The sequence below is a fragment of the Elgaria multicarinata genome, chromosome 6 (assembly GCF_023053635.1).
Source record: "Elgaria multicarinata webbii isolate HBS135686 ecotype San Diego chromosome 6, rElgMul1.1.pri, whole genome shotgun sequence".
Lineage (NCBI taxonomy): Eukaryota > Metazoa > Chordata > Lepidosauria > Squamata > Anguidae > Elgaria > Elgaria multicarinata.
The window spans coordinates 59,321,387-59,344,805 of NC_086176.1; the positions used below are offsets into that span (position 1 = coordinate 59,321,387).

Below are 23,419 nucleotides of genomic sequence, written 5' to 3' on the forward strand. Positions count from 1 at the left end.
TGCCACCAGGACCTTTAAGGCTCAGGCCCAACCAACCCTTACTCAGTTCTCTCTCTGTGATATCACACAGACTTCATACTTAACCTTATATTCTCCCTTTATTACCTTCCCCTTACACAGCCAGAAGCAGGAGGTGTAGCATTTTTCATGCTGTATTCTCCCTTTGGGAAAAAAAAAAGTTTGCTGAAGAATTGTGACTTCCATGCCAGAGGCCATGTCTTCTAGGAGACTGAAATGTTCCACCACTGGTTCCTTGAGGCTGCCACTTTTAACGTCATATTTTTGACTGTGCCAACCTAGCTGCTATTATCTGAATATATTGCACCCTTTCCTGTTAATTATGTATCTGCACAGGGTATAGGAACATAGCAGGTTTGTTTATACAGTCCTTTGGTTAGTATGCCTTTGGGGAGGGGATTCCTTTGTCCATGTAAACATGCCAGTGACTCATGGAAATCACCTGAAACATTAAGAACAAGTGTTCCTCACCTCCCTAACATGCAGCCAAATCTTCATGGGATCAAATCGTCAGTCATTGGCTCTCTGCTTATCACTAGAGCACTTTAGCTATGCCTGAATGCACAGCAGCAAGGTGAATCCACAGGACCTCTTTGTTGACGGCATTTCTACTGTGCCTACAGGCAATTTCAAGCAGACTTGCTGTAATTCCATCTAGGGGCATCTCATCTTGCAGAGTGACTACTATACTTAATAGTGCTGATAAGGAATTTAGTCCTGTGTGTCTCTGTGTGTGTGTTTGTTTTAATCTAATTGATTCTAGTGTGTCTGTGTATCCATTCCCCAAGCTCTATCTAGGCAATTGTTTTGTTTTGCACAGAGTTCCTAAGAAACAACAGCTAAAGCGTTAGGTCTGCTATCTAGGCTTCAGAACCACTCCAATGGGAAGAGCCATTTCAAAATGAACACATGTGACTCTTAGCAAACATTCTTGGCATGGATTCCAATGTTACAGATAAGCTTTTTAGAATAGCAGTATTTATGAGGAGCTAATAAAACAAAGGCAACTTTAGAGATACTGTAAACAAGTTGATGTTCCTTAATTTCTGGTTTAATTATCAAAGGCTATTGAGTAGATTATAAACTGCAGTAGCTGCTCCTTGATTATTGTTCCCAGAGGAACACTGTTTGAGCAGTTGTAAAATATGTCCTAGAGCTGCTACTGTATTATGGGTTGCAAAAAAAGAAGCTGCTTATAGTTTAATACAGCTGCTGTTTGTAGCTTCTGCTGTTGCGTACACTTAATTACCATTGAATGTGTAACATCGGTGAATCCTGAGTGTTAAATTACATGGATGATCAATAATTCATTTGCTAGCAGTGTATTGTTTTACTACAGAATGACCTTGCAAGAATATAAGGGCAGGAATTTACTGTCCCCCCCCCTCACAGCATCTTGAGTTTGGTCAATGAAACAGATAAAAATGTAACACTATAAGTTGCCTGCAAAACTCCTGCAAGTGGCTGTTGGGGTTTATTTGCTTAGTTACTTGGTGACTCGTTGTAGATGCTAATGCTATGACTGATGGAACGTAGTTGTTAACCAGGAGTCTAAAAGAGCGAATTCACTCAAGGAGCTGTTTCCTTCCCTCTATGATCCCTACTTGAAGACAGGATCAGTTGAAGAAATGTCGGTGTTGCATGTGGATATCACTTTCATGTAGGAAAGCTAGATGTAGTATCGCGTGTGACCCGCGTGTGATTGCTTTTTACCGCAGGGCTGGGCTGACCAATCTTATGTAGCCTTTTACAAGAATGTTAATGACCCAAGAATATGTGTTGAAGAATATAAGTTTATGGTGATATTTTTTAAAAAATAATATCACCAGTTGTTTCCAGTGTATTTTCCCCAATGGTTTGTATTTGCATCCCACAGAAGTCCATTGAAGGCTTTACTTTCTACGTGGTCACAATTGTTCAAAGGAAAGAATGAGGCCATGCCTGCCCTCCCATCCCTATTAGGTCACCCCTGCTGTTCACATATCAGCAAACATTTTTTTATTCATGTAATTAATTTCAATTTCACCCAATAGCTAAAGCTCCTTGGGTGGTTCCCAGAAGTTAAAACCAGAAAAGCAACTTAATAAAACATAACATGAAACCTCTAGAAGTTTAAAACTACAATATGAAACCAAAGTAAAAGCCAGCAGCAATGTAAAAATCTAAACATACAGTAACACATTCAAAAACAACAAAAAACTAAAGGAATAAAATGCCTTGGAGAATAAAAAAAGACTTTTGCTTGGTGCTGTAAAGATCATAATGTAGGTTCCAGGTGAACTCTCTGGAGGCCATTCCACCACCAGGGTGCCACAACTGAAAGGGCCCTCTCCTTAGTAGCTACACATCTTACTTCTTTAGTGGGGATACCCAGAGGATGGCCTCTGAAGATGATCTTAAGGTCTGGGGCAGTTATATATGGGAGGAATGCCTGTAAAGACGAAGCCTGGTATACACCTCCAGGCTCCCTCCATGTTTTGGAGTCCAACACAGTCAGCGTTTTGAATTACATTTTTCCCCTCAGTGTGATTTGTGACTGCATGGTGAGAAATGCCTACAAGGGGCTACAGTTATTCCAGAATTATCTTTGCTTTTCTTAGGTTTTGTAGAGACTTTCCAGAGACTGAGGCTTCAAATTATTTCCTGCTAAGATTGCTGTCATATCCTTATTTGTACACATGAACCTAGACTGTTTTGCTTAGTTTTCCTCTGATACAGAAACCCTCAGGGCTCATTCTTATAATCATTTCTACATGTGGTAGCCATGTGTTTGAGCTCAAAACACATCATCTGAGCCATCTCAGCACATGGCAACCATGTTTTGAAATCAACCCAGATTGCTTCAAAACTCCAGCTGCCTCTGGAATTCAGAAAAAATACATTTAATTTGGGCTTAATTGATAACAGCGGGGATCTTTCATATTGTAGGTGTTAACTTAGCATTACAGGAAACATAGTATTTATTTATTTATTGCATTTCTATACTGCCCAATAGCCAAAGCTCTCTGGGCGGTTCACAAAAATTATCACCAACACCAGTACTGAGATGATTAATTGGTCATTGTTTTGATCTTGTTTATATCTGAGCTCTGCAGGTCTACTGCTGCCTCTTGTATTTCATGGGCTTTTAGGGTCACTGTTTACAATTCCCATCAGGGATGTCAGTACCTGACAAAATGCTTCCCACCATACAGGGCTGGTGCCAGACTATTTTGCACCCTAGGGCGGATCCACACTTAAGGTTTGGGACGCCCTGACGGCGCATTGGGGCGTCCCGAAATCGATGATGTGAACCCTACCTTAAGCGTTGCAAGAAGAGGCGGAGGAGGAGGAGGAGGAGGAGGAGGAGGAGGCCGAGGCCGCCCCTCGCGGGGACGGGATGAAGAGTAAACCGCGCCCGGCGTCTTCGCCGGGCAATCAGCTGCCGCCCACCTACCCGCCGGCCTCCTTTTGCCGGCAAAAGAGTCACCCGGGGCCCACCCGGGTTGGAGAGCTTCGCGGAAGAAGCTTCCGCCGGCTTCCGCATGGGTCATAGGCAAGGTGAGCTACTTGCATATGCGCCCCCCCCCAAATTGCCAACTTTGATTCAGCTGTTCAAGAAGAGTTTCTGAACTATTATATTTTCCTTTTATTTATTTATTCTTAGAACAGCTAATTTGTATAAAACTGTGACCCTTAAAGAGCAGTACTGCACCCCTCTGAGGTCTGTGCCCTAGGCGGCTGCCTAGTTGGCCTGATGGTAGCACCAGCCCTGCCCCCATATATACTTGCTCATGCTTTAAGGTCATGAAGCCCTTCTTCCAGTGCCCCCTCCTGCTGAGGCTTGTAGAGTGGCAACCGGAGAGGGCTTCTTGGTGATAGCCCACAGTTCTGGGATGCTCTTTCTAGGGAAACATGCTGAGCTGACATTGCTATGTGTTTGGTGTCAGGCTAAGACTCTGTACTTATTCAGGCATTTTAAAGTAATTTCAGAAGGGCTGTGCAAGCCTTGGGCCTCGGATTTGGAAATCCAAATCAAGGAGGTCATTTTATGGCAGATCCATCATTTTATAATGGATCCGCCATTTCCTTGCACAGTCCTAGGTCCCCATACAGCCTACAACTCCCAGCATGCAGTGCCTGGGAAGGCTGTATTTACCAGGTTCCAGGAATAGAGGGAATACATGTACTCACTGCCGCCATCACTGGCTTCCTGGCATGTTCGCTAGTTCCTCCGCAGATTGGAATACACCATTGACCCTGGAGTGGTCCCCGCATGTTCCACAGGTGCCCTGCAGCCACCTGCTTCTCCTGAGAACCCACTCTGGTAATAGAGTATTCTGGATTGTGGAGGAGATGGCAATTGCACCGGGAAGCTGGCAATTGCACAGAGGGGCTGGCGATTTCACCTGTGGAGGAGCCAGCAATGGTGACAGCGAGTACATGTATCCCCTCTGTTCCTAGACCCTGGTAAGTACAGACTTCCCAGGCACTGCATGTTGGAAGTTGTAGGCTGTATGGGGGCCTAGGACTGTGCAAGGAAATGGCAGATCTGCCATAAATTGGCCTCCATGATTCAGATTTCCAAATCCAAGGCTTGCACAGCCCTAATTTTCAGTAGATAAAATGTACTGTAAATGAGCTCCTCTAAATGAGGAATGTATTGCATGCTTATGATTGGCCACACCTGGAAGTTTGCGGATCGATTACTTGACATCATCAAAGTCCAGGACATTTCCCATGCTATCTCCTGGAAATCCCACTTTAAAACAACAACAACAACACAGAGATATCTGGGAAATAACAGGATCTCCCAGTGTGTAAACACAGTGTTGCACTGTAATTCCACCACTAGATGGTGCTGTCTTATTAAAGTGAATGGAGCAAGCAGAGAGAGGAAGTATTGGATTCAAACCATGTAGCTCCTGTGGCTCCCAGCAAAAAATCAGAAGCAAAAAGCCCCAGTAAGGTAGAGGGATTTTTTTTAACGTACAGAAGCTCTTAGTCTCTACAGTGTGGCTTTAATTCTTGTACCTGATGGTAGTTTTAGTTTTTGTATTACGTGTTATGTTTTTATATTGGGATATTATGCCTATTGGTTTTATGTTGTGTTGAATTTATTGTTGTGATTTTGTTGTATTTTTATTATGTTTTTAACTGGACAAATATATATTTATATGCTGTTTAACAAGCATAATATATAAATAACATTTCCTCCCTCAGTACCTCTGTGTGTGTGTGTCAGAGAGAAAGGGGCAGGCTGTGGGGGGCGGGGCAGGAATATAATATAACTATGCGGCTAAGTAAATTGGCTTTAATCCACAAAACTCGTGTCACAATAAATCTGTTCGTCTTTAAAGTGCTGCAAGAATCTTTGCTGATTTTTCTTCCAACAGACCGGCACAGCTAGTGCTCTGGTATAAAACAGACAGTAACTGCAACAGTACCTCACAATGCCATATTTTCTTTATATATAAGTTATTAGTGAACAATGCCCAGGCCATTACAGTAATGTTTTATTAAGGACAGAAAAAGGAACAAAGAGATCTATGTATGGAAGTCAAGCTTGGAAGAAGAGGGAAACGATTGTGTGATATGTACGAGTTTCTTGACTATTATTTTGTAGCCTTTAGGTGTCACTGTTGGTCAGAGGGAAAACACACACACACCCTTGATCATTTGGAGGAGTGCGCTTTTCCCAGTTCACTCTTTTTCTTCTCATGAGGTCACAATAGATCAGCCTTTGCATTCATTAAGGCAGATGTGTGAAATGCAAGCCTCCACTTTTATGAGCTCCTTTACATTCCAGCACAGCTGGGGACATTACTTTTTTTTTTTAGTTGATAATTACATCTACTTCACTCAGCTTAAGTCTCAGTTGATTAATATCATTCTACACATACACACAGCTCCAACAAGTAAGATGAAAACAGTGTTTCAGTTTAATTGCAGTCTATCAACCATATTCTGCTGTGAACTGTACACCATATTATCTAAGCAATCCATACATTGCCATCCTACTTTTAAGGGTGTGTTTCCTCACTTCATGCACTAGGCTGCCTTCCAGTGTTAATACCAATGCTTTATCACCATAAATTGACAGGCATCTTTTTGTTTGATTTGCTTCTGTGGAGTGCAGTTAATGTCCCCCCACTTGAAGGCACCCCCTCCCAGTAAAAAACAACCATCGGAGTTATAACAAAATTAATGCAGCTTTTTTTTTTTTTAAAGGGGGGGGTCTCAAAGTGATGAAATACACATTTGACAACTTGGGTGCCATCATGAGAAACAGGAAAGAATTGGGGAAAATATGGTCTTGGATTCTAAAATAAACTTCTCTCCCCCTCCTCTCTCCTAAATCCACCAGTACCCCCAAAGAGCCCTTCGGGATGGTTAGGAAGATGTTCTGTTCAACATGGGATTGGGAGGGGAGGGGAGGGGAGGGGAAGGCACTCCAAATCAGGCATGCCGTAGTGATTTTTGCCTGCTTAACAAAAATAACTGTGTAAAATAAATCCCTGTTGGGGTAACCTCAAACAATAGATCTTTCCAAATGCAGGACAACTGGCTGCCTATGTACACATAGGAAAAAGGTAGTAATAGATGTAGTAATAGACTGATCTCACCCACAGCCTGTGAATTGGAGCCTAGATGTTGGTTTGGAATTTGAAATATCGTGGAGCTGCATATATACAAAATTTCTTCCAATACTGTTTTCCCACATGTTTGGCAAGGCAAACTTTGAGAAATGTAACTTCTAATTTAGTCCCTGTACACTAATTTGGCTTTGTTGGTGTAAGCCTTTCTCCTGTGCCTGCAGCGCTTGTGTTATTTAACTATAATGTCAGAAATGATCCTAAGATTTGCTGCAACAACAAACAAAATCTTTTGGATAGGTTTAAGCAGCCCCCTAGAATGATCTTGGGGTGATATGGCTTTGGAAATGGTCTTTTGGATCAAAAATTACATAGTTTAGCTTCAGTTGTTCTCTCTGTCAAGTTCACAGCAAACCTGATTTGTAGCGTGAACTGCTTTTGTTTATCTTAATTCCAGGTAAGATGTTTTTATGTACTAGATGCACTGTGCCAATATGCCTTCTACTAACAAGTCACACAGGGACTGCCCTGATCCGTGCTAGTACAGCAAACCTAACCCAACTGGGTTTACATGGGTGGCACCATCAATAGTGGTGCAATTTCTTATGCAATGAGGCAACTCTTCATTTCAATACTTCCCTCGTTCTGGATTAGTGCTACTGTACATTGATGGTGCTATATAAATAAATAATAATAATAATAATAACCAGGTGTGTATATGTGGAGGGGGTTGCAGAAGAGGATAAGTAATGCTGATATATTTTGGTCAGCTTTTGCTCCTGGTGAATGTTATTTCCTCTTACTGCTCTAACCAACTAAAAGGAAAAGAAAGTTAAAAAAGTAAAGAACTTCAGAATATTGCAAAATAAATCAAAGATTGACATTCATTATTAATCTGCTATCTGAGAGCAGGGAGAAAATACTTCTTTTCTGAGAGTATTAAAGATTTTCCTGTATTACAGTTTCAAAAACAAGAGGCGTTATGGCATTGCAGAGTTCTGAAATGGGGGGGGGGGGAAATCTGTAGAAGGGTAGATCTCTAGCCACCCAAGTTTTCTACTTGCAGTTTGCCTAGAGAATTCCTTCTCATTCAACTTCCTGGAATGATGGGCAGAAAGCTAATTGAAGGATTAATCTAGGATTTACTTACTGTATTTGTACAGGGTGGCAGCTAATGATAATTCTGTATATGAATGAGCCAAACGCCCTACTTAGTGTTGCTGAGGTAAATTTAAGCTTTCAAATCACTTTGCAAATATAAAGGAGGTTTGTACAACCCCCGTGAGGTAACTGTAGATTTAAAAAAACCTCAGCAGGATAAAAAATATGGCAGATTTTTTTTTAATAGCAAGGACAGAACAAAGTACAGCCATTAAGGTTGCAATCCTATGGACCCTGGGAGGGAGGTCCATAGGCCATAGGATGTTTTGGATGCCAGGGATATACATTTGAGCTTGGAGAAGGAGATATGACCTTGTAACTCCCTTCCAGCTGTTGCCAAAATGTTGGTGGCCTTTGCCTCACCTGTGTTGGGGCTCTAACTTTGGTAGAGGCAAAAAGGGTGGTGGTGTTCTGGATTGTTGGGAAGGTTTGGATCTGCATGATCCATAGCTTTCCAATTCCTCTGACATGATCCCATAATAGGGGAATATTTACACCAGCTAGTGGATATAATTTCTTTCTCAATACAACCAAATGGAAGGAAATCATAAAAGAAAAGAGAAAACCTGAAAATTGGTGTGTGTGTGTGTGTGTGTGTGTGTGTGTGTGTGTGTGTGAGTGAGAGAGAGAGAGAGAGAGAGAGAGAGAGAGAGAGAGAGAGAGAGAGAGAGAGAGAGAGAGAGAGATGAGTCATCCTTCCCTTCCACACCGTTGACACAAGCTGAACTGGGCTTTGGATGAAGCAGTTCCTCTGCCTTCAGATCTCCCACCTACCAGTAGTATTGCTCTGTAAGTAGTTTATCCATGTAATTCAACAGGGCTTATCCCGAGGTAAGTTGGACATATGATTGCAGCAGGTATCTTCACTACCCTGCTTCTGAGTCCTCTGGAGGCTGCTACCTCATTATAATGTAAGGCAAATTTCTGTGACAGGAATTCTCATACCAGCTTTAAAATGAAGTCCCTCATAACAAAATCCTACCCACATACCACACTATTCAGACACCAGTTCCTCCCCACTCATGATACAGCCTGAAGTGGGTTGCTTCACCCTGTTGCTTGGCAGGGCTAGTCTGCTCCTGTTGTTAATAATAGTAGTTTAATGAAGCTTTTAGCCTAGCCTAGTAAGAACAACAGTGGCTTTTTAGAAGATATCAATGGCACTCCATTGATGAACAATGGGAAATATTGTAGGTAGCTAAAGAGAACAAAGGTAAACATTGTACAGCACCTTTGCTTCTATCACTATATGGTATATGTAAAAATATAAAGGCAGATTATCTTAAAACAGCAGCGTTCAAAAGGCAACGTTCAGAGTTTCTGAGTAGATTGATTTCAGTAGGTCTGAAGCTATACAGTACAGGTCAGGTTCTACTGCTCTTATGAAAAAGTTAAAACAACACCCCAAGTCAATGTTCAGAAAGCTTCCAAGCTTTCATTTTGTACACCATTGATAAGATATTGCTAATTTTTAAGTAATAGAATACTGCACCCCTGTTTAGATGCTACACATAAGGGGATATACAGACTGTCATGACTAGGCCTGTTCCCCTTAGGCTGGGGAAAGGAGTTTCAGGCAATCAATCTGAATCAGATTCTGAAGCAGAAGAGACAATGCCAGAAATGTACCAGCCTATGCAAGGAGTGGGGGAGGTGATTCTCATGGGCTCTTCACCAGCTGGGAATGAACCTTCTCCAGACCTTATCTCTGAAAATGTTAACAACACACAGTCTGTGGGAAATCAGTATTCTTCTGAGGGGAAGGGCACTGCAAGGCTAGCTGACCCTAGAGTATGCTGCATACTAAAATGGGCGGAGCTAAAGGAAGGTGAGAGAAGGTTGGCCTAGCTAGCTTCTCGCCAAAGCCTCCTTCAGAACTAGTCTCCCTGAAGTTAAAGCATTTTGGGAAAAGGCTTTCCATTCTTCTTGAAAGGACAATTGTCTCGCTTAGTTTGCATAGTTGCCTAGAAGAAAGTTCCTAGAGGTTGAACTCTCTTCAGGTGGGAAGAGATGTTTATTGCCTGAATAAAGCTTTGTTGATTACATGGCAGACCTCCTTGTTGTCTCCCAACAAGGCAGGAGGTTTTGGGAAACATGGCGCAAACCCACATAAAAGGGAAGGAGTTGCAGATGCTGGCTCCGCCCCATATCCCATTGTGTACCAGGCTCTGCCCTCTCAGTCCTGCCCTTACTGCATTGAGGTAAACATTTGAAGAGAGCCTACTTTCAGAAATTAGTGATTTGACTCATTTCTGATTGCCTCGGGAACTGCTAATTTCCCACTACACAAGAGGGAGGTAGAGGTTGGGCAGTATGGGAGGCTGCCCTAAGTGGATAAATGATGGTGGCAGCATCAGTCCTACACAAATAATGCTGTGATCGCCATGTGAACCAACAAAGCTTTCTGTGGGGAAAGCTTGGCACCAGCAGTCATTTCATACATGTTATTTTTTTTGTCTTAAATATCAAGGACTCTCTCCATGTTGAGGCAGAAAGACTCTCACAGTATGTACACTGTATCCAGGGTGAAGAGGTGCTGTCAGCTCATTCTTTCATCGTTGGGTAAAATTTTTGTTATTTATTTATAAATAACGATTTTAAGGTTAGAACCCTCTCAAAGAAAAGTGTGAAGTAAAAACAATACAAATCATGCAAAAACAAATAGAAAAGAATATACATTCCATGAAATATTATTAAGCAGATAACATCAATACAATCTGCAGCCCATACATTATGGATAGGGCTTTGAAATGCCATAACTGCCTTTCTGAGTACTTCCAAAGAAGAGGCCTGATGAACCCCTGATGGAAATTGAATGCAGAGGTGTAGGCCACCACTAAAAAGGCCTTCTCCCTTATCAGCCTAACTGCACTTATCCATAAGCAGGCAAGAAGGGCCCATACTGATGACCTCAGAAGGCTTCCCTATACTCGGCATTTATTGTGTGCTTGTCATGCCCTATTCATAGTGGTTGATGGGCTCTTTAGATGACATTGTGAACCTTCAACTAGGAACTGGGTGACTTTGGGCCAACCACTATCTCTCAGCCAAAGCTACCTCCTATGGTTGTAGTCAGGATAAAGAGGATGAGGAAAGAACCATGTGCATTGCCTTCAGCTCCTTGAAGGAAAGGATGGGTATAAATATAATTTTCTCTCCTGTACACTTTTAGGGTGGCTTCACATGACTGGAGGGCACACATGATTCAGTGAGTCAGGTATACCCAAGTTTTTTTTATCATATCTTTTCTGAATGACTTTGTGGTCTCTAAGATTACACTAGTGTAGCTGCAATGTTAACCATAGTTTACTCTGGTGATGGTTGTTATAGTAGGAGCCTAGGCCATTCTCCCAAGCACCCTGCCATGGTTAGGCATATGGGCAATGTTATGTTTGCAGCTGGCCTTTCTGGAATAGCAGCTTTAGAGTTCAACTGAAATACTTCCTTGATTGCTGGCACAGTGGGTTATATCTAATGTTAGTCTCTCTTAGGTCCCATTCATTTCAATGGTTCTGCTCAAAGTATGACTCAGATTATATTTTAAGGCTGGCCTGTTGATAAGAGAGAAAGTGTTTCCGTAGAATTTGCTCTTAAATCAAAACACATGTTTTTCAGGACTGGAAAGTTGCATAATATGCAATTTTGTTGCTATTCATTTATGTATTGCTTGTTAAGAATTAATGTTCCATGCTTTTCTTATCTAGTCAGTGATAAGATTAGGTGATGTGTTATTAAAATTTGGATCTAGTCTGGATTCTTATAGCTTTTTGTATCCTAATTGATCACTTTCCCTATTTCTGGGTAAACATGGTGGGTCCCCTCTCCTACCTCATCCTCTGCTGTTACTCTTCTCTTTAACTTCCTCTGTTTTAGCTGGATTTATGCCATAGATTTATACCATAAAAGTAGGGGTAAATTATCCAGGATTTAGTCAGGTTATGCATTCTAAAAGTAACAAAAAAATGTTCAATGAACATGATGACTTTTTCTTTTTTTAAAAAAAAGAAATCAGTGATATACTATTCCATTCTGCACATTCTTTTGGTTCTTTGTCTATTACCCCTGGGCCATATTGGTACTCAGTTTATTTTCCCCAACACAGAGATTGGTATTGGCGAAAGTAATGTGTGAAATCACCCACATTATTTGTGGCATACCAGTCTGCCTGGACAGCTAGTGTAATACATGGTCAGTGACATAATGTTGGCATAGCAGGGGGAATGTATGTCCAATCCCATTCCACACATTTCTTTAAAGTCACAGTGATATTTAGGTTTGAACTTCCAGTTCTTTCACTTTTATATTAGTAAGAACCATTTTGTATATATCTCTGACTAGTACAAACAGAGTAAATTTTTAATTTTTCACTTGGCAGCACAGTCAAATTATTGGCTTCCAATCTCCTGCTAAGCACTGGCAAAATGCTTTCTCAATGGAAAATTGCTTCATCAAATCATATTATTTAAGAGAACAGGAGCTGGCAATTGCCCTCACGTTCTTGACCTACATCTGTGTTATCTATATTGTCAAAGATAACAAAATTGTTTATGAAAAGCTGGTGGTATTTAATACTAAAATAAAACTGCTTAAAACAGCAGTTTGCTTTTTATTTATCCTGATTTTTTCTTTTTTAAAAAAGCATTATTAAGGGAGCTAACAATTTAGATAATAAACAATAATATGCCAGGCTAAGGAGGGTGGGACAAATAAGCAGTTAAACAAATATTTTAAAATGAGAGCAGACTAGCACAATATTAAGAAGAAACACCCTAAACATATGTATAGGAAAAGGTGAACAGACATAGAGTAGGGTGGAGCTCCCTTAGGAGGGCATAAATGCAACCAGAATAAGTGCAAGAGGATTTAAGCCATGATTAGACAGTGTGGAATGCATTTATAGTTGGGGTAATAAGGGAGTACTAAAGCTGAGCTATAAGAAAAATGTGCTTCCAGGTACAGCTGTAGGGCGACTTAGAGATAAAGATGCATGTGATGAAGTATGTAAGCTTTTCACAAAAGCTTATGCTGCAATATATTTGTCATCTCAGGGCCAAACTGGATGTCATGCTTAATATGTCATTACAAAATACGTCAGGGTTTTTGTTTGTTTTTTAAAAAAAAGTACTGACAAAGACACTTACACAGATAATTTATTTTATTACTTTTATATATTTCTTCACACAACCAATTTTCAGAAAATAATAAAACATAAAACCCATATAGAGTAGCATATTCATTAAAACCACACAAATTGGCTGAGTATGAATCCACAGACTTAAAGCCACCCTCCCCTTCAACATAAGAACAAACAGCAAAAATAGCACTAAAATAGTTATTAAACTATTCAAATGCCCAGGAGTAGATGGAGCATAAGGCCTCCTCTAAACAAATGACTCGTTATTGTCCACTCTCAAAAGTTTGTGGGTCTTTTACATGATGTCATCAATGACCAGGACATCTCCCTTGGTATCCTCTGGAAACTTCGCCATGAAAATAGCCACTTTTAAAGTGGTAACATTCTTAAAACTGTGGAATCTTCCTCCATTTGATGGTGCTGTCTCATTGAAATGAACAGAGGGGAAGTATTCAATTCAATTCAAAACACATGATTGCCCCTCTCTGTTGTGTAATGCAGCCCATAACAGTCATGCCAAAAAGCAGGAAGCACAAAAGCCCTGGGTAAGCAACACTCAAAAAGATGAGAAAGTTGGGGCTGGGCAAGCTTTGAGAGAGCTACCACAGGAAAGGCCCATTATCTCATAGCCACCCTCTCTTGGGGAGGGGGCATGGAGAGGAATGTCTTAGATGTTGATCTTAGAGTCTGGGCAGGTTCATACAGGGAAAAGTATCAGGCATCTTATGAATTATGTAACAAACATAGTATTTTTAACTGCAAAATAAAACAAAGTTAGCATGTTGTCATTAATATATTTTAATAAGACAAGGTTGTTCAAAGAAAGGGGTTGCCCAACAGTTTTTTTTTTTACTGGACCCCTCTTTCAGGAGGATCTTCAAGCTGTAACCTTTGCTGTGTGGCTAGTCTAGAGAACTGCCTCCCACCTCCTCTCAGCTCCACCTGTGGCAAACTGTGGGATGTGTCAATTCTGATGCTCCCTCTCCCTCTAACAAAGACTTTGTTCCCAGGGACGGGGCGAAGGGGGAAGATGATCTCTGAGCCTGGGCCTCCTGTTTGAAGGAGAAGATTCCTCCTTGACTCTTGGAGAATTTCCTCCTGCTCTTCCTCTTCCTGTCTCAGTTGGTCTTCTTCTCCTCCTTCTCCTTCTCCTCCTCCTCCAAATTGAGATCCACACCAAGGAGACTGGGCCTGATCCTGACAGAAGCTTTGTGGCTAAATGCTCTGTAATGTATGGTAGCCTCAGAAGCAAATGCATTGTAGCCTAGCCTTATGAGCCATATTATGCTTGTAATCAATAAACTCAGGGGGTGTACCTTTTGCCTTTGTAGTCTAGATTTCTGTTCCTTACACTGTTTGTATAATCCTGGCAAACCCTTATGCTGAGCAATGTCTGTGCTTACATTGTTATAAAAAAAATAACAGCAACAATCCTGATGTAGTTCATAGAATCATAGAATAGTAGAATTGGAAGGAGCCTATAAGGCCATTGAGTCCAACCTCCTGCTCAATGAAGGAATCCACCTTAAAACATCCCTGACAGATGGCTGTCCAGCTGCATTTTGAATGCCTCTAGTGTGGAAGAGCCAACGACCTCTCTAGGTCATTGGTTCCATTGCCATACTGCTCTAATAGTCAGGAAGTTTTTCCTGATGTCCACCATGAATCTGGCGTCTTGTAACTTGAACCCATTATTCAGTGTCCTGCACTCTGGAATGACTGAGAAGAGATCCTGGCCCTCCTCTGTGTGACAACCTTTCAAGTATTTGAAGAGTGCTATTATGTCTCCCCTCAGTCTTCTCTTCTCAAGGCTAAACATGCCCATTTATTTTAGTCTCTCCTCATAAGGCTTTGTTTCCAGACCCCTGATCATACTCGTTGCCCTCCTCTGAACCCTCTCCAGTGTGTCTGCACCCTTCTTGAAGTGTGGTGCCCAGAACTGGATGCAGTACTCAAGATGAGGCCTAACCAGTGCTGAATAGTTTGTGATGATGCATTTAGAGTCACATGTATTTGAGCTCTCAGGTACCATAGAACTCTTTGTTATATTTGTAATCATAAACTGGCACGGTTTGGGTGCTCTTCTGAAAATATGGAACCTGGATTTCTTTACTGCCCTATCTTGGGGGCACAGGTCAGGTTAAATACATCACTTTCTAATTTACTGTACAATCCTATATATGTCTACTCAGAGTAAGACCACAGAATTCAATGGAGCTTATACCAATGTAGGTGAGTATAGATTGCATCCATAATCCTCTGTGGTAGCCAGTGACTTAACATCCTGTGGTTAAGTGGAGTTTCACATATTACAAAATACCATCACAAGGTCAATTTTTGCAGCCTATAAAGCTGCTCCAAGTTGTTGTTGATCTGACTCACTTGTTGATCCATGTCAATCCAACCAACTGAATAGACAACCGTTGTCATGTTAGTTCCTGTGTTTAAGCAATAACTGTGTGATACTAATTACCAGAATAATTTCTGTGGGTACAGGAGAGCATTCCTATATCTTTAATTTTAAGCTAGGCAGCCAAACCCAATATTGGAATCTGAGTTTCATCAGGCAAACTGTTTTCTAGTAGCACTTAAGGGAGCTAAGGCCTTAACTAGACCTAAGGTTTACCCTGGGATCATCCCGGGGTCATCCCTGCCTGCTTCCGGGATCCCCTGTGTGTCATTTACATGAACAGGGATGACCCCGGGACAATCCCGGGATAAACCTTAGGTCTAGCTAAGGCCTGTCTCTCACCGTTTAAGGGCAGCCACATTCAAGAGCTTGGGGCCAGATTATTTGAAGGAACCCCTTTTCTCATGTATACCTGCCTTGACCCTAAGATCATCCTCAGGGGTCCTTCTCCGTGAGCCCCTGCCAAAGGAAGTGAAGTGGATGGCTACCAGGAGGAGGATCGTTTTGGCTGTGGCACCCCAGCTGTGGAATGAGCTCCTGAGAGAGGTTTGCCTGGCACTTACATTATACTTTTTCCTACACCAGGTAGGAAAATATTCTCAGTATTTTAACATTTTATCATCCCAGTCTTTTAACTTTGCTGTTTTAAATCTGTAGTTTAAATCTCTGCATAGCTGCTTGGTTTTATTTGGATGGTACTTTTATGTTGTGGTTTTATATTGTGGTTAAAGTTTTATATTTAAGTTGTACTTTATGGTTTTAATTTTTGTGAACCGCCCAGAGAGCTTTGGCTCTTGGGCAGTATGGAAATGCATAAAAATAAATAAATCCTACTTCTAGGTAGGGAATTGCATGAACCCATGTATATTTTATTTTATATTTTATTTAAAATATTTCTTGGATATTTTAGGTCAGAAGACCTTTGAAGGCAACTTACAGCAATATGTTGAACCCTGAATACCTAGTATCTGTCTGAATGATCTCTGTGTTTTTCCAGGAATGAGATTGTGTGAATTGGCTCCTGATACGTCATTAAAGAGTTTTGGATCTGCTTTTAAAGTGTTACTACTAGCTTTATTTTAAAATTGGAAAAATGTCTACAGACTACTGGTTTTTGTCTGCAATGTGCCAGGCTCATATGATTTATTTAATGTATAACATACCTGTAAGATAAGTAATGATAGTATCAGTGTCCAGATCTTGCCATTATGCAATATTCTTACCTAATATGCTTGCTTCCATTTAGCTTTACCTTCATTGGAAAGTTGCCATATAGGACAAAGGACATTTCTGCACCCAGACCTTTTCAGTTTGCTCAAGAACAGCAAAATGACAGATTGGAAATCTACAGTGAATAGGAGGGTTTGCTTTTGATTTGCAATAGCATGCTAAAACTCAGTAAGGTGATAGGTCATATTTCTAGACCAAAGGTAGAAAGGGAATATAATGAATAGGAATATTGTCTCAGGCAAGCTCTTCTCCATCTGTATGACTCAACCATTTTTTTTTAAAAAAGACAGAATTATATACTGCGAAAAACTAAACTCTTCAAGTTGTATTCAATTATTCAAATTAAGCAGATTTGCATCTATATTACATAATTTATTGTGCTTCAGCTGGTTATAGGAGAGGCTGTGAACTAGAGACAGCATTGCATCTCCAGTCATTGGAAATTCTATGCCCACTTTCTCCAAGCTTCTGAGATTTTGCCGGGCATTGCCAGCACACGTTCAGGCCTACCCTGGCAACCACAGGAGTTAGAAAGTATGCATGTGTGTTTTAATGACAGCAAAGATCTTTGAGATTCGGGTTTTGCTCCTAGGGCCAAATTACACACTTTTGCTGCACTTGCGTAGGATCTCAGCATTCACACGGCTGCATGTGAGCAGAATACAATTGCAGCCTTTGCCTGCAGAAACAATTTAAGGTATCTAAAACTACTGCTATGAATGACCTATTTTATTTACATATAGAATTTCTGCAAATGGGTTTGTAACTTCATTCTATTCTCTCTTTGTCCCGGTTTTCCATTCATGGCACTGAGCATTTTCAGTCCTCATTTGATTGTTTGGGGACAGTTCCTTCTCCCTTGCACTTCTCCCCCAAAATATTTTGTGTACTTTTGCAAACCTTGGGGTTTTCCTTAGCCTGCTGACACCACCTCTTTTGGTGTGGATAGTGCTGTTTTTTGACTACATAAGAGATCATTGGAAACAGAAGGAGTGGTCATATGAAACATTACCTAAAACCACTATTGCAATTCATACCTCCATTTAGCCCAATGTTAGGATTATATAAACACTGTTCAGAATTAGCCACCAATCCAAATCCACTGGAAAGGACACTTGCACACTGCACTTTTAGACATAGTTTATTTTAAAACCAAATAAGTTACATTTCACAGAAATGATAAGATATATATCTACTATGTAAACAGAACACTGTATTTTAAAGATCTAAGGTATTTTAAATAACATTAATATGTGGCAAAGGAAAATAATTAAATCACCAGATTTGTCATTGGTAAGGCACTGTGAAGGTGACAGCATATAGCAGAAGATGGGTTATATGGATATTGTAGTGGCAAGAATAATGCTTTCCTTCACAATTAAAATATCACTGAGCTAATGGAGCCCATTACACCATCACTTTTGAGAATTTGCCCTCATTGAGTTGCCATTATCTCAACAGATTGAATAGAAACAACATGATTAAAATCATAATGAGAATATGACAGGTTGCAACCCCACAAGGGCATTTAGGGCACAATCCCCCAAACCCAAGGCCATGTAGGGTGCATTCTCAAGCCGGCAGAGCTGGCTTGGGAATGCTGGGAGTTGAAAGACTTTGTTCCCCATCTAATCATGTTTAGGATGGCATCCTTAATGGGCTAAATCCTGCTAGTATATTTCAGCTCCAGTAAAATGCATGGGTTAGATCCAGACCAAGTTAATTGCACTTGGGTCCCAATGAAATTAATATATGAAGTTAGTCATGGCTAACTTAAATTCCCTTGATTTCAAACTGACCCAAGTTGAGCTAACTTGGTTTGGTTCCAACTCAATGTATTTAGGCTTGTCAGCTTCTTAATTAGCCCTTCTGATAATGCTTCTAGCAACAACTGGCCATAAAGGAACATTAGCAATTGAAGCGTCCCTCCTCAACGCCCCCCCCAACTCCCCCCCCCCCGCTCTATACCAGGAAAAGTTTCAATTGTTAAATTTTGTTAACTGCAGTTTAGCTTGCAGAAGTCATTTGGCAACTCTGTATGGAATATGCCAACTCCCGCCAGGCAAGAACATGATGAAGGAGAAACAGAGTTCACTGAGTACCTTGCAGTATGAAGCCCATAGGGGCCAACTGATTAAATATTAGACATATTAGACTCCGATGTCTGGAAAGGAAAGAGAGTAAAACAAACTGGAGTGTGCATTCAGGCACAAGGATGTGAAAGGCATGAAGCTTTCCAGATACAGTTGTACAGCAAATTGTACATCCAAGGCCAAGCATTGCTCTTAGTCATACCAGTTTAAGTCTAAAAGTCAAACAGTCAAAGAAAATGGAATTACTGTAGATACTAGATATAAGCAATATAACAAAGTGTCAAGATCAGTCTTCTCTGTTATTCACACACCATTATAGATAATAGAAAGGCATCACCCCCTGAATAGACACACTTTATTGCACAGATGCAAACCTTCATTGCTGAATACAAGAGCTGCAAAACAGTGCAGCATTGGATTGAGTTGAAGTACATCCACCCTGGCCTGCAGAGCCTTATGTCACCTTTAGAGTTGTTTATCAGGAGGAAAATGAGGTATGAACAAAGTCGTTCAAAGGGAACTGGCAATTCATTCATTGTCTTCAAGTAGTCTTTGTAAATTGCTTTGTATCTTTAATAAAGGAAGAAAAGCACAAAAGAAAGGACTTAGATAAAACTGGCTGCCCCTTGCCCAATGCATAAACAGCCCGGTGCCACAGTCTATTATAGAATACTATTATTCACACCTGAAGGCAATGGGGCCAATCCGGTTAAATCTATCATAAGCAGGCTATGGATTACATTATATAAAATGATGCAGGATAAGCTGTGTGAGCCCGTTAATTCTGTTGCAATGAATTGTACAAACAAACAAGTCCTCCTCACCCATCCTCCTCAGGTATTCCCTTGCCTGGAGAAACACATTAGGTGAACTTGCCAAATCCATTTCCCCTCATTATGACACTGGAAAAAGTGCCTCCACAGTCACAGAAAATGCTGGTCATACATATGATTGCTCATATCTATGATTGCTCAGTTTGCACAATATGTTTCTTCACATGAAACCCATCCAGGGGATCGGTTGGAAGGGGAAAAAAACATTTGTGTGTGAATCAGCTAGAGTAGGCTCATTGGGTCTAGTAGCCTTAAGGCAGTTTGATTGCCTCTTCTCCAAGGTCTATGAAGACTCTGCTCTTCTGCTTGTGATGCAAACTTTATTGTTGACAAATATAGTTTAGGGGGAATTTTCTATTGTCTGCTATAAAACACATGTACCAGTATTAACCTATTACAACAAAAGGACAATGTGCACCATGGCTTCCTGTTATGCCTGAACTTCCACATCTCTTTGAATGTGGGAAGTGAAATAAGCTAATTCATTATTTATTATTACATTTATATACTGCCTCCCCCCCCCACTCTTATAAGGAGCCCAATACAGTGTACCTGATCCTCTTTCTTTCCATTTTATCCTCACAGCTACCCTGTGAGGTAGGTTAGGCTGAAAAACAGTGACTGACCTTAAGTCACTCAGTTAGCTCCATGGCTGAGGGGGTACTAGAACCTGGATCTTCCAAGTCCCGGTCTAACACTCTAGTCAATACATTACACTGACTTTCCATTATTATCATGGTAGAAGTACACCTGACAAGTTAAGCCATTCAGACAGAACACCTCATTTTAAATACGTCATTACAATGGAGAGATTATTAGCACACTCCTATCCATGACTACTCAAAAGTAAACCCCACCAAGTTCAATGGTGCTTACTCCCAGGAAACTGGATATGGGATTGCAGCTTAATCGAGCCAAGTAGACGGGGACCTCCTGCCTAATTTTAGACTTAATTCAATCTCCCTTGTAGGGGTTAGAAAGTTCATTTATTTCTGCAATTAGCAAATGAACCAGAACTGATACCATCTGCAGGGAGCAGACAAATAGACAAACAGTGCTCGGAACAGCAGAAAGCAATTGAAATTCCAATAGAATTCCAAGACTGTTTAGGGAACAGAGAGAATGAATAAGGATTTTTTTTGAAGATAGGTTTTCTTATTTATTGTGGGTTGGTTTACACACTGTAAAAGGACTTAGCATGCCTTGTTTCAACTTTCCTCAAGGACATATTCTCATGGAAAGCTGCTGCCTGTGAAATGAGCCCTCTGCAGATGACTCAGGTTCCTAGTACTAATTTCTGTATGGTGGCAGTAAAGACTGTACCATACATATAACTATGAGAAGCCTTGTCTCTATCTGTGGAAGGGATGGTTCACGTCTTGGAATTCTCCATGCAAAACCATTCCCATATACAGTATATGCAACTATTCTGGGGGCTTTCAGAGTTAAGGCTAAATCCTTGACACCAGTGACAAAGTTAGGACTGCAGCCTTTATTTATTAAGGGATCTGCCTTCCATGAGAGTAAGGGCTCCACTCACAGAAGCTTCCTCTGACAATTTTGGAGGGGATCACCCCTCCCCCCCATACCACAGCTCACCCCATTCAGAAGGGTCTCCTGACTCTCTGTGTACCATGTTCAGGGGGCTGGAGGGGCTGCCATGGTGGGGACAAGGAAGTCTTCTTCCATCAGGGCAGATGTTTCAGCATAAATCTGAATCCAACCCAATTATTCTCCACTCCCCTGTCACACAGGTGTGCACAAATGCACCAATAAGGTTTGGGATTTGTAATTAAGCACCATGCCACAGCACTTATCATTTTGGAAGATCTCCCCTTCCCCTTGCTGAAAATCTCTCTTCTAAACAACTATTAAAGGTGCAGGAGCCCTGTCCTCTTTTGCACCCAGCCACTCTACATGCTACCATTATAAACATTATTTCCATCTTCCATATCTACACATCTCTACAGTTTACCCCCACAAGCATTTTCAAGACATGGCTACTTTTGGTATTTTTAAAAAACCTAACCATTATTTGTTTATCAATTCTCTGTATTCACCTTTTCCAATTTGATAAGATTAGCTGTTAGCTCCTCACAGAGACCATCAACATTAAGATGCAGAGGAGATTCCAAGTCTTCTTGTACTGGATGTCTGAAATTGAGGATATGGTGGGGAAAGGAAGATAGAGGACAATTACAATTTAAATGAATTAGATAATTGGAGTTTATTGAATAGTGGGAGCAAGCAATCAGAATTAGAATGTACAGGAATACAGCAGTGAAGGAAATGCAATTTTATCATAGATTAATATCCTTAAGAACAGAAATTTTGAGACAAAATACTTCTATTGATAATCCATATCCAAGTCACATATTTAGTTCTAATATTGGTATATATTTAGACCAAACTGACTTCTCTGTAGCTCAGGAAAACTTGGGTAGTATCCAAGCTGACATGAATGCTAATGTAAATTATGTTGCACTAGTGTAAGGGACCTCCAGCACTATGCTAATAGCATTAGCAGGCACAAAAGGGTTTCCAGTGAATGTTGTTAAGAACACAGGAATTGCTGTGCTGAGTCCATGTAGTCCACTAAGGGTCCATCTAGTCCAACACTCTGTTCACACAGCTGTCAACCAGGAACCCACAAGCAGGACACAGGTGCAACAGCACCCTACTGCCCATGTTCCCCAGCAGCTGTGTATATAGGCTTATGGTCTCTGATACTATTGCTGATGCATCAGAGGACCCTTACATTAGTGCTTGTGTTGGCTTGGATACTGCCTCTTAGTATTTATTTATTTTACTTATTTAGTAATGGAAAAGATGAAGGAAACATGGGCCCAGTTCACTGAAATTGAATGTCCATCCAAGCTCTTTGGGAATATGACAGGCTGTCAGGCTCTCCAGAATTGAATGGTTGGGGCTACTGCCATGATTAATAATGATCATGGCAGCCTGCAAAAGGAGCCCCATTACCATATACATTGCAGTACTGGAGCAAAAGGCATGATGTGGAGGTGCTAGTACTCACAAATGGTGGCAGGGCCAGCCTCACCATTAGGCAGAGTGAAACAGCTGCCTCAGGCAGCAAATGCTGAGGGGTAGGAACAGATGGAGGAAAAAGACAGCCTGCCCTGTCTTGCTCCACCTCCCCAAGCTAGTCTACGGTCTTCAGGTGTGGTGGGGATTCAAAGGCCAATCCAGTTAGCTTCTACGCATGGAATAGACAGAGGTGCCATTTTCTCCATTACTTTAGCCAGCAAACTGTCTTAGGAAGCCCTCAATGGCAGGTTCTGAATTTGTATAAATTGCTTTCCATTAAGGTTGCTACAATCTGTGTTTGGCACAGTGTTTTTCTATTAACTATCTGCTGAAATTGCATAAACGTAACTGGATAAAACTGCATTCTGCACAATATCAAATATTTTAGATTTTTTTTAAAAAAACACTGCTTCCGTTTCTGTGGCTTCAGCAGTAGCCTGGCCTGCAGAAATTTAGCAGACAGATATGTCCCCATCATTCTATCTTGATGCCAGGAAAAGATCCACATGCTACATTTCTTCATGTGTGGGTGCTTGTAAAAGGCACAGAAGGAGAAGCAGTAAAAATCTGGCAACCCCCTTTTATACCATGTCCAACTGTACATTTCTCAACAGGGTAGAGATGCCAAAGGTAAATATGCAAAAAATAAAATAAAATAAACATCTCTCAAGTTTGGACCCAGCTTCATATAGTTTTTGCTTTCTAGATTTTGAAGTGTTTCATTTCATGTTTGCATATGCTTCTTCTCAATCATGAATTAAAAGCTCTTTCACTAAGGAAACAAAAAGATAATCACTTAGGGACTTAGGGTTGGGAAGAAGCATGCATTTTTAAAAACTAGCTCCATTGGTTAATGGTGTGATCTCAATAACTTTGTGGTATGAGGTTTGTCTCTTTGAGGCTTGCAAAATGAGAAA

At 40.9% G+C, this 23,419-nt stretch overlaps 1 protein-coding gene across 2 annotated transcripts in view; it reads right to left on the reverse strand.

Annotated features, from left to right (window-relative positions):
- Positions 1-18,489: 18,489 nt before the first annotated feature.
- GRAMD2B (GRAM domain containing 2B) overlaps positions 18,490-23,419 on the reverse strand; it is a 61,593-nt gene continuing 56,663 nt past the window's right edge. For both annotated transcript variants that reach the window (XM_063128595.1, XM_063128596.1), the window contains exons 13-14: positions 21,515-21,608; positions 18,490-19,191 (exon numbers count right to left, since the gene is read on the reverse strand). In XM_063128595.1, coding sequence (XP_062984665.1) covers positions 19,150-19,191; positions 21,515-21,608 — 136 coding nt within the window. In that variant the 3' untranslated portion in view covers positions 18,490-19,149. The remainder of the gene's footprint in view (positions 19,192-21,514; positions 21,609-23,419) is intronic.